Source organism: Brienomyrus brachyistius, chromosome 6 (assembly GCF_023856365.1).
Source record: "Brienomyrus brachyistius isolate T26 chromosome 6, BBRACH_0.4, whole genome shotgun sequence".
NCBI classification, from domain to species: Eukaryota; Metazoa; Chordata; class Actinopteri; order Osteoglossiformes; family Mormyridae; genus Brienomyrus; species Brienomyrus brachyistius.
In genome coordinates, this window is record NC_064538.1 from 23,345,952 (window position 1) to 23,365,142 (window position 19,191).

The 19,191-nt window shown below is 40.5% G+C and overlaps 1 protein-coding gene across 5 annotated transcripts in view; it reads left to right on the forward strand.

Annotated features, from left to right (window-relative positions):
• Positions 1–16,426, forward strand: part of LOC125745307 (pleckstrin homology domain-containing family G member 4B-like) — a 32,449-nt gene extending 16,023 nt beyond the window's left edge. For 2 of the 5 annotated variants that reach the window (XM_049018012.1, XM_049018007.1), the window contains exons 4-23: positions 3,003–3,188; positions 3,705–3,828; positions 5,041–5,134; positions 5,799–5,891; positions 5,999–6,115; positions 6,236–6,334; positions 6,527–6,675; positions 6,869–7,007; positions 7,363–7,485; positions 7,576–7,767; positions 7,874–8,739; positions 9,359–9,608; positions 11,730–11,819; positions 12,254–12,478; positions 12,576–12,746; positions 12,843–13,020; positions 13,114–13,230; positions 13,358–13,588; positions 13,722–13,969; positions 15,621–16,426. In XM_049018012.1, the coding sequence (XP_048873969.1) occupies positions 3,003–3,188; positions 3,705–3,828; positions 5,041–5,134; positions 5,799–5,891; positions 5,999–6,115; positions 6,236–6,334; positions 6,527–6,675; positions 6,869–7,007; positions 7,363–7,485; positions 7,576–7,767; positions 7,874–8,739; positions 9,359–9,608; positions 11,730–11,819; positions 12,254–12,478; positions 12,576–12,746; positions 12,843–13,020; positions 13,114–13,230; positions 13,358–13,588; positions 13,722–13,969; positions 15,621–15,662 (3,734 nt within the window). In that variant the 3' untranslated portion in view covers positions 15,663–16,426. The remainder of the gene's footprint in view (positions 1–3,002; positions 3,189–3,704; positions 3,829–5,040; positions 5,135–5,798; positions 5,892–5,998; positions 6,116–6,235; positions 6,335–6,526; positions 6,676–6,868; positions 7,008–7,362; positions 7,486–7,575; positions 7,768–7,873; positions 8,740–9,358; positions 9,609–11,729; positions 11,820–12,253; positions 12,479–12,575; positions 12,747–12,842; positions 13,021–13,113; positions 13,231–13,357; positions 13,589–13,721; positions 13,970–15,620) is intronic. The other 3 variants (XM_049018010.1, XM_049018008.1, XM_049018009.1) reach the window with 3 other exon arrangements.
• Positions 16,427–19,191: the final 2,765 nt, after the last annotated feature.

Genomic DNA, 19,191 nt, shown 5'->3' on the forward strand with positions numbered 1-19,191 from the left:
TATTTTAAGCTATTTTACAACACGTATTTTGAGAAACATAATAAGTTAAATCAAATTAATGCTTTGTAGTCTCATACAGTACTTGCAAAAAAGTCTCATAAAGGTAGTGCAAAATGCTAAAAAAATAACCTAGTAGGCAACAGTTTATATATATATACATAAAGTTTTTACAGTAGCAATCAAGAAGTGACATTTGTAATTTACAAAGTAACTACTTATGTGAATTTGCAGTTATCCATGAACTGAAGAGATGTATTTTCACAGCATTTCCTCAGTGAAAACAGTCACATCACATTGCTGACTCCAAAGGGTTAAGCTTAAGTAATGGTCTTTATGTACACATGTAAAGTGGAGTGATACTGTACATCTGATGTGAAATGTCCGATTGCGGTCATACTCTGATAGCAGCACTCACAGAACACAGTTTGTCCAGTCTAATTTCTTGGTCAGATCTGTGTACAGGGGCGGCATGGTGGCACAGTGGTTAGTACTGTTGCTTTACACCTCTGGGAACTGGGAGTTTTTGCCGGGGTCCATGTGTGTGGAGTCTGCATGTTCTCCCCCGTCATTGTAGGGTTTCCTCCGGGTACTCCGGTTTCCCCGCACAGACAAAAAACATGCTGAGGTTAACTGGAGGTTAATTTACCAAATTGCCTGTAGGTGTGCATGTGTGAATAGAGCGTGAGTGTGCCCTGCAATGGGACAGCACCCCATCCTGGATTGCCATATTTTCTCTTTGACAAGAAATACCCTGGGGGATGTAGTTCAGTCTGTATTTTGCTTCACTAAAAATAAAAATTTTGGTCAGCAGCCGTCACTGCCCGTTTCTTAACTTATAGGAAGTCTCTTCCATTACAGCAGTCTGCTCAGAATGCTATGTATTCCTCCCCTGTCATTAAACGGGAAAGGAAAGGAAAAATATGGCTGGTCGTTTAAAGTCAGAGTTCAAAGTTATAAACATCGCCGTGAATGCTCAGCTAAAAAGAATCCCCTGTGATTGAAGACTGAAGTCTGACATCCTTCAAATGTCTACTCTCCCATTAGAAAGAGTGCTTTCAGTTACGCTAAGTGGTTTGTATGGGCCCTGGGATTCCCTTTGTAGATCATCCGGACAGAGCTGCCACATTCCATCTCAAGGCAAGATATGTGGTGATCACACAGAAGGCAATGGGCATGATCCCCCGCCCTGAGCAGGGTGCGCTGGATGCCTGAGACATTGGACTGAGGGAGAGCCTAGGGGAGGGAGAGAACGTGGGTGGTACAGTGGCCTCTTTGCTGGGCTGGGAGCCAAGGTCTAAATTGAGCTTAAGCAGCCAAAGACCCACACTCAGGATGTTACTCATAGGTGGTGGCCAGTGCTCACATTTACTCTGACCAAGAGAGAGAAGCTATTAAACTTTACAGTGTTGTCAGATAACTGGAAGGCTAAAGTCTTTTGGCACTGAAAGCATCCACAACCTCCATAGATGTCCATCCATCCATCCATCCATTTTCCAAACCACTTATCCTACTGGGTCGTGGGGGGTCCGGAGCCTAACCCGGAAGCAATGGGCACGAGGCAGGGAACAACCCAGGATGGGGGGTCAGCCCATCGCAGCTCACACTCACACACCAGTCACTCACACATGCACACCTACGGGCAATTTAGCAACTCCAATTAGCCTCAGCATGTTTTTGGACTGTGGGGGGAAACCGGAGTACCCGGAGTAAACCCCACGACGACATGGGGAGAACATGCAAACTCCCTTCCATAGATGTAGCTAAGGGAAAACCAAAACATTTTATGGTCTAGATTTTTAGGGGTACAAAGAGTGGCTTTCAACTGGGCTCAAGTAAATATGACTATTGAATTTCTCCTGTGGAATTTATTGCAGTATTCACAACAAAATAAGTTTCTTCACCTTTTCATCACTTGTGAAAACAGTCATGGTAGAAAGATGGTTTACTCATCTATTCTGGTTTAACAGAAGTCTATTCAAGTGTAGTTGCTGGTATCCTGATAATGCCATAGTAAATTGAAGTGAGATTTTTAAGGTTTGGGGTGAAAGTGGAACCATTAAATTCAATTAAATGTATTGTCATATAGTGCCTTTCACAAAAGAAACTGGCTGCCCAGCTCCCCCTGGCATCCTCGCATTATTGAAAATGAAGGAGTGTACTAGCCTGCTGAAAACAAGGCGTTAACTGTGGTCAAGGTCAAAGCTAAAGTCCATCAGTGAGTCCATGCTGGCCTGTGTAGGGTGGCAGATTGAACGCTGCACCCACGATGTTTTGGTTCGTAAGTCACATCCACAATGTCACCCCTCCACGGGACTGAACCAGCACTCCAGCACCACCCCAGGCACCAATAAATGACAAATAATAAATAATATAATCATATATTAAATCTAAATGAAATTCTGAATTCCCAGTGACACTGTATTGAATAAGAGGCTAGAAGTTGGTTTGAGTTTCAGACTCTCCGGTGTCCTGTTTGCAATACACTGCCATTATGGATTTAAACTGGCTATAAGGACGATGCATATTTGTGTATTTTTCAATCAAGCAATTTATTTTGGTAGTATTTCAGTGTGAAAGGCCATACTGATTACGTGTGTAAGGGTACACAGAATTCACAATTTGGTACAAACCTTGATTTTGTGTTCACGGTTTGGTGTAATTTAGGTACAGCAGAGAACTACTTTTATCGATTACTGTCTCTTCAAAATTTTCCTAACCTGCCTATTAGGTCTCAGATCTTTTAGCTAGTGTTTTCATTCTTTAAAATCACAATACCATGACATATAATCACAACTACTGTAGAAAGAGATTTTTCCATTTTTTTCCAATTATAAAATAGTATAACTTCTAATGAGTAATTGCACTTCATTTACTTATTTTTAAAAACTAATTTCAACTTTGAAGTCAAAACCAAATTTCGTAAAGTAGACACTACAGAGCTTGTTATAAGAGAGGATTTTCATGATGCTGACGATTTACGCCTGGTCCTCCCTTATCTGAAGATGCTGTCCAGGCTGGTGTAGCTGAAACAGCATCCTTACATGTGAATGAACACCAAAAGAAGGTCCAGACTCCTCAGGTTGACAGGACCCAAGACGTTCTTGCTGATGTCCCATATCTGCTAGCCAGGCCATCTCCAGAAGACACTAGCAGTTACCTCCTCTATTTGGGAATTATATGCCTTCCAGGTAAAGGTCCCCTTTTGTATGAATAGTCAGTTAGTCACAATAAATCCCAGGATCTTGTCCTGAATATCTTAAATGAGGGATCAACCTTTCTAGATAGGTACAATTGTAGGTACAATGCAATACCCCATTGCTGAGTTATATATACTCCACCTTCCCTCTGTGATCCTGTGAAGTATGCAAACTGCCCTAGCAAGTAGAGTAATTGCAATCATACAGAATGTCCCAGATTTTTCCATGTACATAAAAGAAACTTGTATTTCTTTTCTTTTGTCGGCTAAAGCATAGAAAGTCACTGCTGAATATTTTCAGCTGAAGGTGTGTGGTGGCAGGCTTGCTACATGATGTCATCCCACTTTTCCCCTGTTAAAAAAGAAAGCGGGTCATTCTAGGAAAGTCCCTCATAAAGTTAAAGATGTTCTGTATCTGTGTGTGTGTGTGTGTGTGTGTATGTGTTTTGGGGGGGGGGGGGGGGGTTTCTGTCTGCTATGGTAATGATATATGAAAATATTCCTTCAGGCAGCCGAGACCGGACTGGTAGAGCGGTAGTGGAGGTTTATGGGGATCACCAGGGCTGGAAGTCCCAGTCTGCCTCTAGCCAGCAGCTCTGCAAGTTGCTACTCCACTTCCACTTCATCCCAAGGTGAGACACAACTAATCTCTGTCCCAGTTGGTTTTTACAACTTCCATCTTTTCCCAAAGCCCAGGGAATGGTCTACTGGTATAAAAAGGTTAAGGTGAAATAAAGGAGACTGGTATCGAAAATGACATACCAAAATTGCAATGGTCCACCACTTGCATCAAGGAGAATGCTATGTAAAGACGATAGCTGATGCCTGATAGCTGTGAGCAGCACTGAATGAGTGACTCCTGTACTAAAAATATCTGGTAGGCTATATTCTTTGATAATATTAGAGTATGACACCATGTAAATAACCCAAATCCCCCCAGCTTTTCTTACTGTGCATCATTGTGGTCTTTCTGTTCATGTACAGTATATTGATTTTTGGTCACTAGCCTCCTGGTTTGGCAAATTGTCTCCTGTATTCAGACCAGCAGTTACAGTAAATAATAGTGAAAATTGTCACTTAGGTCATCATCCTCCACAATTACTTGTGTCTGTATATCTTCAAACTCAATTCTAGTTGCTACCTCAAAGCTGTCCATCGTCAAAGATGCATCTCCACTGTCTCTCTCTCTGCTCCTGAGTCCAGTAAAAAAAAAATACACAATGTATTGTTGTATAGTTCATTTGATAGATGGTACATAATGCTCACATTTCTAATTGAGTTCTGACTGCCATTTCCTCCACTTCTCCTGAATCCAAGGTCTCAGCTTCTGAATTGTGTCCATTTATGATTCTTTCCAGGACGTCTGTTATTTTATACTCTAAAACTGAATTATAATGAAATTATATTTTAATAAATTATCAGTTATTGTAAAAAAATGTTTTATCAATTACATGATTATAATAAGCTCAGAAACCATTGTTAACAATACTAACTCCACTGCCTTTCTATTTATGTCATTCAAAACCTGATGTTCGTTGCTGAACCTGATGCGATGTTTTCTACATTAGTGACATGTATATATAAAACACACAGAAATTTAAAGCAGCAGTACATGCAATTACTGTATAATGCTACTCCTCTGTTTGCTATACATGATATATATATATATCTTTGCAGCTTATTTACTGCATTTGCTATTGGGAAAATCTAGTAATAAATGACTTGTTACATTCTGTAATACACCGACATAGTGATGTTATGGTGTTATGGGGTGACATGACTAAGAGGTGGAGAAAACCAAAAGTACTGTTGAACATATAAGAGACTCCAGTATGGTTTTTCAGGAAAGAAGTTGCAGACCTTGGAATGACCCTTGTAGTAGATGTAAGAAAGGCCCCCCCACCCCCACAATTCTATAAGGCCTTGCTGATGGTACAAGTAAGTTGGCTTCCATTTAGTATCCATCGCAGTAAAACTCTATTCACTCCACATTTACTTTTTAAATGTAAGTATATCAGCAATTGTTTTGTATGTTTTGTTAAAATAAACCACACAATACATTTTTCCTATAAGCATCATTACACTTTGTTGATAAGGCAGTTAAGGTAAATGCTGAAGTCCGGTGTGTCATGTTCAGAGAGAGAAACAACCCAAGTACAGCCATATAAGAGGGATAAACAAAGGAACAAAACAAGACCACATGGGGTATAACAGGGAACTAGGGGCAGAGGAAAACACGGACCAAACACAAGGAGGTATAGGGTCAAATAAGCAGGGCTTATGCAGGCACTGACGCAAGCAACAACATGGGTAACAACAATGACCAGACTGGGGCTAACAAGACAGATAGGGACTCTTATATACAAGACTAAGAAGGGCACAATGAGCCTCATTAGGGTGTGGCTCATTATGGTGGAGATGGGAGGGTCAGGCAGATGGACACAGTGGAACAATTAACACTGTGATGCTTTTGGAAAAGGAAGCGTAAATAATATAAAATAAAGTATATTTCATAAACAGAAGTTCGGACTTGCCAAGTATGAAATGATTTTCAGAGTGTTGTTTAATTGTTGTACCTTCATGTCCATACCTATAACTTTTGGCTCAGGAACAAGCCCTCAATGCTGTTCACTGTATTGTCATGATGGTGGACAAAGACACAAACCCTCGTCCTGAAAAGCACCCTGGACTGCAGGTCAGATACAACTCCGATCTTTGAGAGGGCACTTTCTCAGTGAAGTGTATAGTCCGTTGCCTTTGCTGTGTCAGTAATAGGTTTTAATGTTGGATTGGTTGAACCAGATGGAAGTTGTAACATCGCTGAAAGCACTACACAAGGTTGTGGATGGACACCAGCTAACAGCCAGCTTTGAAGGCACTTTCCCTTACAGCCATCCTGATTGGCTGAAGCTACACCAGGTATGAAGGATAATGCAGCAACATCAAAGAAATGCTCTCCTGCCAAGGTGGATGAATCATGTCAGACAGAGTTTCGAAGCGGACTAATCATGTATCTCATTGAAAAACCTTATGTTCCAGAAACTGGATCCCTTTGTGTCTGACCTTCAAGAGGCTTCCAAATTGCTTCAGAGAGCTATTGGGAAATTTGAGGGCAACAAAAAGACTGACACATTGCAGGTACACTTTACATTACAAGAGAAATGTTATACATGGTATGTAGACATGCATATCTACATATGTTCGTTCATTAGTAGCAGGTTTGAAATCGTGTCTCAATATTGCTAATGTCGAGACTGTGGAAATCTAATCTGGGCCATCAACAGTTTGCTACGGATATAAAGTAATGAGTGCTATGTCTGTGTGTGGCAGGATGTGGAGCAGTGTATCCATGAAGAGAAAACACTGATGAAAGAAGTGCTAGAGGACACAGGGCTGGTCACATTACAAAGGGAAGGTGGGGCCATCTTAGCAAGATTGAGGAGAGAAGAGTCTCGATTTTCACATTCCGAAGACTACCGGTCAGTGGCTGTTCCTGGTGGAATTCTGGGAACCCATTTTGTGCTGATAATGACTTTAGAGAAGGCAGGACACCACAGCAGTTTAAATCTGCTACATTTCATCCCAACTCCAGTTACCTAAACTACTACCCAGACCATCTGGTGTGGCTTTCCTCTTCTGAAACAGATACTTGTAATCACTCTGTCCCAACAGTGACACCATGGAGCTGGTAACCAGCCTGTACAACGATGTGGAGGAGCAGGTGCACACACTAGTGATGAAGTCCAACTACTCTCTACAACACCTTGACTTTCTGCTCAAACTCAAGGAGCTAGAAAGTAGATTTACCAAGGTACGCCCATGGACCATAAATTAAAGTGGAAAACTGTGGTAAATAAATATTTGTGTATGTAAAGTCCAGTTATTCAAGTAAGATTACAGAACAGAACAACATTATTTAGTTTGTGTTCCCTAAAATGTTTTATATCCTAACAATCATGTCTCCCATGAATCCCTTACGTTTAAGGTCAGGTACAATTCTATTCTCTAGGTTTCCAAAGTAGGTCTGGATCTGAACCTGCTAGCTATTTTATCCTTAGTCTTAGTCTACTGCTGACATAGTAATTGTATTAATGGTAATTACTTTATAAAGTTACAAAGTTTTTTCATAACAGTGCATGTTTGTTCTGTGTCTGTATGGCATGCAGATTAGGGAGTGGTTCAATGCTGAGGGGGAACAGCAACTATTGAAGGCAGAGACTGTGGAGGATTCTCTGGAGCAAGTGGAGCAGACAATGCAGAACTTTGATTCCTTCCTGGCTCAGGCCGCTGTAAGGAAGTGCAAACCATGTTAAAAATTCAGTAATGCTAGTCATTGAAAAATTCCCAGAATGCCTAATGTCCCTCTTGCTTAATTCTAGGAGCGACAACACCAGGCCACAACTCTAGTGACAGAGGTTGAGACAATCCTGGAGTCTTCCTATGCTGAAACAGAGATTTTCCAGACAATGCTTTACACTTTCAAGTCTAGTCTTGGCGATTTCAAATCACGGGCAGAGCAATGTCATACTGAACTGAAGACTTTTGTAGGTTTGTTTCATTTTTGTGAAAAGGTGAGTTTCTGAGCCAGGGCTGTCATTTTTTTGTATCTTGAGTTTCGATTTTGGGAATAAGCTTATCACATAAAGTATTTCAAGCCATTTCAATTTTTTTTTTCAGGCCATTGAAGTTTCAAAAGACTGTGCGGAATATCTTGAGCAGATAAAGCCCAGCTGTTGCCTAGCTAAGAACAGTCTTGGAACACTGAGAAAGTACCAGGAAAGGTTTGATGAATTTTCAGTGGAGCGCTTCCAGGAGGTTAAAACTCAAGCCTGTGCCCTGAAAGGCTCCCGGGGAATGAAAGTGTGGAATGTTGCCTGGCTCAGATTCCAAGAGGTTCACAAGCAGCTGGAAGAGAGACTCCAGGATCCTGGTAAAGTCCAACAGCCAGTGGATATAAGTAGAGGGGATGGGGCAAACGAGGAGTCTGCTGTGTCGGTACCATTTACCAATTTAAACCCATCCCTCACCAAACATGTGCCAACATATCAAGACTATGGGGCTAATGCAGTCTTAAACTTCAATGCAACCCTCCAGCTGGATAATGAGGCATGCACAGAACCAAAAACAAGAGCCGCTTCCAAAAACGCGACAGGGGAAAGTATAACTACAAAAGAGGAAAGAAACCATACAAAAAGTTTGAAAGAGTGCTCTGCAAAATGCGATCTGACATCCATAGACCCATTGAGCTGCCAATGGTTCACATGGCATAGAACCATAGGCAGATCTCTGAGTGAGGGTTCCACTGCCAGGTCAGTCTGTCATGGGCTACAAGCCCCAGACTCCTCTCCGGGTCATGGCCAGCCATCTCATCACATACTACAGGCTGCACAGAGCTTCCAAATCTCTCGGCATGGCAGCTTCTGCTCTGAGGACTCGAGCTGCCGGCCAGCCACTCGTAGTCTGCAGACTGAGATCCCATGTTCATTCACAACTCAGGCCGCCCAAGCATGTGATGGAGAAAAGGACAAAGCCAGCAGAGTTCTGTGAGTCACATCTCTTCATTTCACTTTCAGAATACATAATGAAATGCACTAGGGTGGCCCATTTTCATCGGTAAAGTTTTCATACATTTCCTAGTTGATAAAGTCAGATGAGCAAAAAAATATATATGTGTATTCCTTTTTAGATGGAGATGAACTTGTTTCATGTACGTTGTTTATCTATATTGCAAGAAATGATGATTAACAATCCATATTCCATTAATTAATCCATATTAGCAAATATATTAATAAATTCCAATTAATTAAATAAATGACATTGTAAATTTACTCCATATATCTATCCAATATTGCTTAACCACTTATTCAGTACAGGTTCAGAGTGTGTTCTAGAATATGGTCAGGAAGGCTGTACCAGGATGGTATACTAATCCGTCAAAACGCGTATAAAATTTAAATAGTCACATTGCAGGCATTTTTAGAAACTTGTGTTTCATAATCAGTATTTTCCTTCAAGTTTTTATTGAATGTTTCCATTACTGAACAAATTGTGCATCTCTTATGATTGTTGAAGGAAAGCATTTTAGGCCAGTTAATTGTTTTGAAGGGACTTGCCATTGAGGACTTTTGGTAGGCGTGGTAACTATGAAATTTATTCTGTCAGGAGGTTCCGGCGGATAATAGAGGAGCTGCTACTGACAGAGAGGGAGTATGTGCGCTCACTGAGCTATGTTATGACCCATTACTACCCTCTGCTGGAGAAGCCTGATGTGCCTCAGGACCTTCGAGGGCAACGCGGACGCATCTTCAGCAATCTGGAGAAGCTGCATGATTTCCACTGCCACTTCTTTCTCAAGGAACTGGAAAGCTGCCTCCAGGAGCCCCTTCGTGTGGGACGTTGTTTTCTGAGACATGTGAGTATGTCTACAGCCCTGACCCAGACTCATATGTCCCTTGCCCTATAACACAAAACAAGATCTTGTTGCGGATGCTAAGAAACCATAAATTCATACCAATTACTGGCACATTAGAAATGGAAATGGAAAAAATATAATTACAAAAAGTAATGTAGGGCTGGGTATTGCCAAGTAGCCCGTGATACAATACTCACGATAAGTAGCACGATACCAGTGTCACGATTCACTGCATTATGATATTAAAATTGTACCCTGATGGTTAACACTCCAATATCAAAATGATGGTACTAATGAAAATTAAAATAGGTCAAACTTAATTAACAGGCAATAAGATGTCAGGAAGCTGTGAGGGTCTGGTTTGGAGGTCTTCTCCCGACAGAAGTGAGAGGAATTTTGCAGTCTAATGGCCAAAGGAAGGAATGATTTCCTCTGCCTCTGGGTGGAGCATCGTGGTGATATGCTGTAAGCCTCCTGCTGAAGGAACTCAGGTAGCTGTTCAGGGTGCAGTGCAGGGGGTGGGAGGTGCTGTCCAGGTTGCCAATAAGTTTACACAGCATCCTCTCCTCAGCCACAGTCACCGGGGAGTCCAGCTCCATTCCCAGCATGAAGCCAGCCCTCCTGATGAGCTTGTTAAGCCTGTTGGCATTTGCTGTTTTCACCCTGCTGCCAACATATTACAGCATACATGTTGGCACTGGCCACTGCGGAGTGAAAGAATATCTGCAGCAACTTGTTACAGATGTTAAATGACCGAAGCCTCTTGCAGGAATATAGCCGGCTCTGGCTTTTTTAATACACCGGTTCTGGGTTCCTGTCCCAATCCAGTTTGCGCTCCTGTCGTCCTGTACTGTCTCCACTTCTGTTCCCTTAATCTCGATCTTGAGGGACACTATTGTCTTGGGGGACTTTTCCTGAAACCATTTCCTGAAATCCACCACCAGTTCCTATGTCTTCCAGCAAGTGGTTCTGCAGTAAATTAATAATTGCAAAGGTCTGAATATTGATGAAACATTGTGACAAAACTAATTGTGATATAATGATTAATTGCAGTATTGAAACAGCTCTAAAATAATCAGTTATAAATAATAAGTTAGTGAGATATAATTTCTAATTAGGTCTATTTAAGTTATATACAGTTTATGTTTTATTTTAAATATAAAGTGGCAGGTTATATGTATATACACTGCATGGCCAAAAAGAAAGTTGCACACTTTAATATTTTGTTGGACCACATTTAGCTTTGATTATTGTGCACATTCATCAGTGCTTTGTTTCCTCATGCTTATGCAAAATCTCAACAGATTGCATTAATTCTCATTGATAGGTGAATTGATCCACTCCATAAAGTCTTCTTCAGTCATCTCAAAGACCTTCAATGGGGTTAAGGTCAAGACTCTGTGGTGCCCAATTCATGTGTGAAAATGATTCCTCATGCTCCCTGAACCACTCTTCGACAATTTGAGCCTGATTAATCTTAGCATTATCGTCCTGGAATATGCCCATACCATTAGCAAAGGAAAAATCCATTGATGGGGTAACCTGGCCATTATGGAGATTCAGTTGCTCAGCTGACTTCACTTTATCGCTGCATAAAGTGAGCTGTAAGAGCTGTAAAAAGGATCCAATCATTGTCTCTTAAGTACTTACTGATTTAAATTCAAATGGTGACAATTTTTTTGGCAGGGCAGTGTATTTATGTATATAAATTTCCATGACATTTTGCTACCATAATTATATAATATTTTCATATATTGTTTTTACATTAACATGTCATTGTCATGTTAACAGGAAGCTTACAAACAGACAAGGTTTTCTATGGCTAATAAAATAGGGCATTGTTTCCTATCCCTGTTGTCAGAGAACCACAGACAGTCCATGTTTTTGCTCCTTCCAAGGCCCCAACCAGACAGTCCTCATTTTTGCTCCCTCCCAGCTCCCCATAGGGAGTAAAAACACGGACTGTCTACAGGTTCCCGAGGACCGGATTGAGAAACAAAAACCAGGAAGGGTATTTACCTTGCTGATCACCTTGGAAGACACACGCGCTGTATGTTAAATTGTGGTCCCCTCTGCTTAAACAGATTAATTCATTATTTCTTTCTTTCTTTCCTAACTCAGAGAGAGAGTTTCAGCCTGTATGCACTCTACAGCAAGAATAAACCTCAATCTGATGCCCTGCTCATTCACCATGCCCATGGCTTCTTTCAGGCAAGCAACTATTGCATGTAGAAAGCAGCTTTTCTAGGCCTGACTTGTTATTTTTCATTATTTATTTTATGGCCAACATTGATTGATTTCGGGGCAGGTAGGGGATGGGGGTCTGGGCCTCCCTTTGAGGTTCTGGAACTACTCATCCCCCTGGTCGGCAAATTTAACGAAGGGGGAACACTACCACTCCCTGGTTAGCAGACCGAGACCCTGAGTGATAGGCTGGGAATCAGTGAAACAATTCATCCTTTTCATCACTGTTAATTCTTTGCACTCTTGAATAAACCTCAAACATTTTGCAGAGGTGGAAATTTCAGGTCTAGAAAGTAAAAACTCTAACCAAGATTTCATTTCAACCAACCACTTGAGTACTCTGTGACTGTGCCTCTTTATACTTAACTGGCTGGTTCACATTTGCATTTTTGAAATGATAGCAGAAACAGCAGGAGCTGGGAGACAAGATGGATCTGTCATCCTACCTGCTGAAGCCAGTACAGCGGATCAGCAAGTACAATCTGCTGCTGCAGGACCTGCTGAGCGAGTGTGATGCATTGCCATGCAGTGAGAGAGCTGAAATTCAAGCGGCTCTAGAAGTCGTCCGCTTCCAGTTGCGCCATGGGAATGACCTTCTCACTATGGAAGATATCCAAGGCTGTGATGTGAGAGTCTGTGATTAGGGTGTGAGGGAGCAGACACAAGGCAAGTGAAGCTCCACTTTCTTAAATCAATAAAACTTCTGTGGTTCTCTCGTTCCAGGTCAATTTGAAGGAACAAGGGCCTCTGATCCGTCAGAATGAATTCCTGGTATCCTTCAAGAAAAAGAAATGCTTTCGCCATGTGTTCCTCTTCCAAGAACTCATCCTTTTCAGCAAGACTAAGAGGACAACTATAGGGAATGACATTTATGTTTATAAACAATCTTTCAAGGTAAGTAGCTATAATGAAAGAAATTTTACTTGAATTTAGTGTAAATTCTGACAGAAATCATATGTATGATCCTGATTTTGTACTTATTTTGACCAGACTTCTGATATTGGGATGACACACAACTCCGGCAACAGTGGGCTGTGCTTTGAGATCTGGTTCCGACGTAGGAACTCGCAGGATACCTACATCCTGCAGGCTGACAAAAAGGAGGTGAAGGAGGCTTGGGCCAATGACTTGGAGCAGATCCTTTGGGAACAGGCAGTACGCAGCAGGGGTTAGTTAGAGCTCCAGCTCTCCTTTCCCGTTAAATCTGCCCTTCCTGTCAAGCTAACCTCTGTTGTTTAATTGTTATTATGACATGTTGCAGAGCTTAGGATACAGGAGAGGGTCTTCATGGGAATGGGGAGCAAACCTTTCATGGATATCCAGCCCAGTGATGAAGCAATCTGTGACAGAGCAATCAAGTGTGTTCCGACTGGAAGAGGTACATTTATACATGCTCTTTAGAAACATCTCAGTTAATAAACCCGCTTCTTTCAAGTAAAATATTTGAATGTATTGAAATATGTTTTGTTACCCATGAAGAAAAACTTATTTTCTTCTCATTTCAGACTCTAAGATGCTATCCCAAGGACATGCTTTGGTATCTCATACTAATTCTACAGGTTCTGGGAGCACTTGTTCAACAGCTGGAAGCACCTCATCCTCATCCTCTGGCCGGGGTTCTCTACCCCCTGCAAGCTACTTCTGTGGTCATTCCCAGAGAAGAGAGTCAAGCCAAGGGATTTCTGTAGGAGTTATGGAGGAGGATGACCTAGACAATGACAGCATACACCTCCTGGGTCAGTCTTTATTAATAATTGCGGAACACAAATGCAGAACTACATAGCATTAAATGTTTATGATCCGGTGTTATGCACTGTTTGATGGGTGGGGGGTTGTTTGACATTTGGGTCTATTTTCGTTATTTTCCAGGGAACAGTTCTGAGTCCTCTGCTGAAAGCACCAGTGGGTTCAGTGGGTCTGACCACAGCTGCCAATCTGCAATTGGTGGAGACACACAGAACACAACCTCATCCTCAATTTCCATATGCTCCAAGGTGGGGGGACCACATGGAGTACCCCCCCTTTTCCGTGACCAGGGTTTTCCTGTGGATTCCAGAAAGCATCCCCCCACTGTGTCAAAACCACTAGCCCTCCCACCTCAGCAAGTACCTGGAAAGGTTGTTTATGATTGTCATATATGATTGATACTTTACACTCATGTTTAAAACAGATTTTAAAATAACATTAAACTTATTTCAGATCACTAAACACTGTAGAATAAGTAAAACAAACTTTCATCACGAAGGATTGATATGACATCATATACCCTTGGATATACAAAACTGCAAAAAGTTTTGAGCCGTCAGAAAATGTTTAATGCAGTTTATCTGGGTAGTAAGTGTATATTTGCTCAGAAAAAAAACATGATTTAACATGGGGATTAACATTGAAATGAACATATGCAAATTAAAAGTAACACAATAACAACTAACAAGAATGTCTTCTGTTCTCCAAAACGCCACTGATGCCTTGATTACTAGATGAACACCGCTTTGGTTCACAAACCTCTCTTCAGGGGTACCACAGCCATTCCATGTACTTATTAAATTTCATCCACCAGTTCACTTAATTCATTTATTGAATTAGTTAACAAAAGTCAATGAGGTTTTGATTAGCCATAGGAAGCGTGTTAGTGGTCAAGTGTATTGGACGTTTACTGCACAAACTGTGCTAACTTTATGAGAGGTTTTGAAATGAGGGTCAGTCCATGCCAAATCAACCAGGGGCTCCATGGGCATCATTCCTGATTTTGATGAAAACTTGGTATTTTGATCCTTATAGAGAACACTGAAAATTCCCCAAGTTTTATTGAAAAACTCTGATGCAGTCCAAAGTTATGGCCCTTTCAAATTTGGGTGCCACGCCCCTTTTTTGCACTCGTAAATAGCGCATGTCATTTGTAAGGGTTATAGTTCAGATATGCTTCTTTCAACTGTATAAGTTTCATGCCCATCACTAACTATCTACACAGTCAACCACGCCCCCGAACTAGGGGGTCCTGTGGGGGAATTCTCACCTGTGACCATTTTCAGATGGCAATATATCAAAGAATAAATGGTTATTTAGAATTAATTTGCATCTGCTTACAGAATATTCCTCAAATAACAAAAGTATAGAAGAATATTGGATGTAGGTGTGGTGGTGACCCCACAGCTTGGGGTCAAAATCCGAAAAAAGTTAACCAAAAACTGATTTTTGAAGGTCCATAACTTTGAAGTGCTTCCCCATAGCTTAATTTTAATACCAGATTCTGAAAGAGCAGGGAACAGTAGGCCAGGAAAGCAATTTTCAGCTCTCTAGCATGCTTAGAAGCGAAGATATGGTCTCCTGAAAACCCTTACAAATGACATGCGAGATTCGCGAGTGCAAAAAAGGAGCGTGGCAGCCAAATTTGAAAGGGCCATAACTTTGGACTGCATCAGAATTTTTCAATAAAACTTGGGGAATTTTCAGTGTTCTCTATAAGGATCAAAATACCAAGTTTTCATCAAAATCAGGAATGATGCCCATGGAACTTTTCTGGACATTGGTTGATTTGGCACGGACTGACCCATAACTAACCTGGCACACTTGGACAGACATAATATTAGAGTTCTATAGCAACATGAACATCATATGAACATCATTTTCTTTGATGGCTCAAGACTTTAGTGCAGTACTGCATGCTATTAAACTAGTTAATAAATGCACATGTACTTAACAGGTCTTGCTTTTCAGTAATGCATTATCATAATTATATGGATGTTCATAATTCTTTTTTTTCTGCAGGTTAAAGCAGTGGCTGTTTGCAGAAAGTCCACAGAAGTTTAAGTTAACTATATGTGATTTGTTAATTCTCTGAAATTATTTCGGCATTTGAGTGCCCTCTGAATTTGGTACTCTCTAAATGGTTGTGCTGGCTGGAGGATTTTTATCTTCCAGACTTGATGAAAGAGATATCATACAGCTTAATAGCTTAAAAAAGGACACTGAAAATGAATTATTTTAAGCAAAGCACCTTAAAATAAAATTTACCTCCAAAGGAGGTTGTAACATTGCTGTGTAGTTCACATTTAGCATAATTTTGATAACTAGCACTGCAACCAATCAGCAAACTTTGAATGGTTCAGTGCCTTATATCAGGTGACATTCCACAAATGGTTTAACTGTATTCCACTGAGGCTATGGACTGGATGCCCAACTGCAACACAAAATTGTATTAAAGTTATGCAGCGTTGTAACCCAGTGCACTTTTGGCACTATTCCCTAAATAAGGGCCTGCTTCTGAAATTATACGATTATATCCAATCCAATTATGACAGTATACCTTTAAAAGTATTACATTACAAGTATTCACTTTTATTTTTCATCATGTCTGAGTTCAGTAATGCAGTACATAAGAAGTTTTCCTATTTCATAACCTTCTGGCAAATCAGGCATTCCTAAGCATTGTCTGAAGTGCTTTTATACAATGACGACATACTGTATATTCATGGACCACAGAGACAAACATATGGTGTTTAATTGTGGACAAAATTTTGCTGTGTTGGTAATGAGTTGGAAACACAAATAAAGTCAACTGTGTTCAACTAGGACCTACAGTCTACTCTTAAGTTTTCTCGTCATAAATAGTGATTGGTTTTTTCTCTTTGGGTGGATATAGGATGTCCATCCATCTACTGTATCCCTTCCTTTTCCGTACCCACTTGTTTTATGCATTGTGACGGGGATCCAGTTCTGATCCCTGAAGCTATAGCAGGGATGAGATGCCAACCGGGTCTAAGATGTCTTATTTGACTAAGGCAAGGTTTTTTGTATAGCCTTAATTAAAATCCTAATTACATAATTAGAATCAAAGGGTCGTACAAAGAGCTGTGACCGGAAAAGAGTTGTTGCCTGCCAACAACTAGAGTTGTTACCTCTAGTACCTGCTGGTAGACACCTATACAGAGGAAAGCTTAAGGAAAGTCTTAATGGCAATGAACAGGGATCTCCTCAGGCAACTGCGAGGTGCTGACAGCCCAAAAAGGTTCAGTGAAGGCAGTCATGGAAACAAACGTTTATGCATGTGAATAGCTTAGAGAATCCATGGAAAGAAACTGTTGGGTAACTGATGGTCGATTCCAGAGGAACAATGTGCAAATACACTTCTTCCTCACTCAACTGTTGAATGAAGGTTCAAAGGAATATGTAAAAATGCTCTACTTGTGCTTTATGGATTTGGAAGAGTCATATGAACACTTGCCATGGCACATACTGTGGCTGTTGTGACAGAATATGTGGTACCAGGTTCACTACTGAATGTTATTCCTTTTCTGTAAGACTGTACCCACATCCATGACATAACATTGCCATCCTAAGTAGAGCGTGTGATGGCTTCTAACATGGATATGTCTTCTCTCCACTGTTTGAGATTTTCATGAATAGAATACAAAGGCACAACTTTAGCTAGGAGGGCATCTAGTAAAGGGGCCAGTAGTGACATTCCTGCTATTTGCAGATGATGTTGATCTTTGTAGGACGTACATGTGCTGTACTGAATTTGAATTTATATAGGCAAGTAAGAGAAGCCAATATCCCACACCATCTCACCTGCCTTGTCCTTCACTACAATTTGTAAACGGGTACTCTGTCCAGCTGAGTGACATCCTGATTTTCCTGAGTTCAGCGTGTTCCTGAGTCAACAATGGATGGGCTTGCATTTCACTTAATTAACCAATCTTCGTGGTACAGCATCACCACATGGGGGTGGCTCAGCAGGCCTCCATACCTGTGGAGGAAAGGTTGCTGGTTTTAGTCCAGCCTCAGCACAATAACATAATGGGTACTTAAGGAATCTCTGCACCTTGCCACTTAACATCCCAAAGTTCCATGATAGGCTGGACTATAAATCAAATATAAATCAATCATCGATATATAAATCAAATTTATGCATAGTAGCCTACTTTTCTTTTATTCAGTGAAAATTTTAAAGAATTTTAATGTAAGTTTCTCTTCTCACCCAAAATAATAGTTTGATAAAATAACAAAAACCTATTTAAGCAATAAATATTTAGTTTTTCCCACTGCCGCGAACATATCAGCCAGTCAGCCGCTTCCTACCCACGCCTGAATTCAAAACTGAAAATTTGAAAGTTTGTCCCACACTGCTCACGTGCTTTCACTTCACGCACAAGTGGATCCATTTCCTCTGCACTGAAATGTACTTTTCTAGTACCTGGCAAATTCGCTATTATAACAGCAATCCACCAAGGTGCAAGGACATCTGACCCTTGAATGGAATGGGATATAATACTCTGATTGGTTTATAGCATGTTACATCCCAAACATATCCATGAATAATTATGAGACTTAGTATAACCCTTTTGGATTACGCGCCAAGCATAGCGACTATTTTAGATTTCAATAGAATAGCATAGCGACTATTTTAGATTTCAATAGAATAGCATAGCGACTATTCTATAGTCTTTTTCTGCAATCTTAGGGAAGTGGATTCTCCTCAAGCTCAGCTGCAAACAATATTATAAAGTCGTAAGTCAGGATAGCCTAATCAAACTGGTTGCCGTCATCACTGATATGAAGACTGGGGAGTTTGATGGCTCATCAAGGACCATCGTTGTGGAGAACCCAAAGATCATCATAAGGATCAATGCAGACTGAATACTGCGGATACTGCAAATGGGCCTGTAGAAAGAACAGTCTCACTACAGATTTATTGTATTAAAATAGAATTTAATACAAACATTTGGTCATGATTATTCTCAACATTTTCTGTAAATCAACCAAAAATAATGAGAGATTATGGCAAAATGAACATATTATTTTACATTTTGTTGGGTGGCACTGATATCATTTTAAATTGAATCTCCTGATTGATGTAAAAAAAAAAAAAAAAAAAATCACAAATGACTAGTTTGACTGGTTTGTCCTCCTGTAGATTGAGGATCCCCAACAACTAACCAGCCAATGGCTGGAGAGATCATCTTGCAAAACCCACTTCCTGAATCCTTTGAGATCTGCTCCTTCTGCGTAGAAGGAACCAACCTCACACACATGCAGATCATTGCCAAGTATGACAGAAAAGAAACAATACAGGAACACAACTTGATTATTTTGATGAATGCTAATTATTGCTAGATGAATTTGATAGGAAAATGCTATCCTTAAAGTGACTAATATAACCTACACTTTAACCTTAAAATATCTTGGAATGAACCAGTCATGTAAAACATAGTCACATGTAAAGTTTATAATGTAGTATAATAAGCCACCTGTAATCCTGTACTGGATAAGTGGTTTGGAAGTTGTATACCTCTTAAACTATTAACAGTATTTCCTATATAAGAAATGATTTTATAAT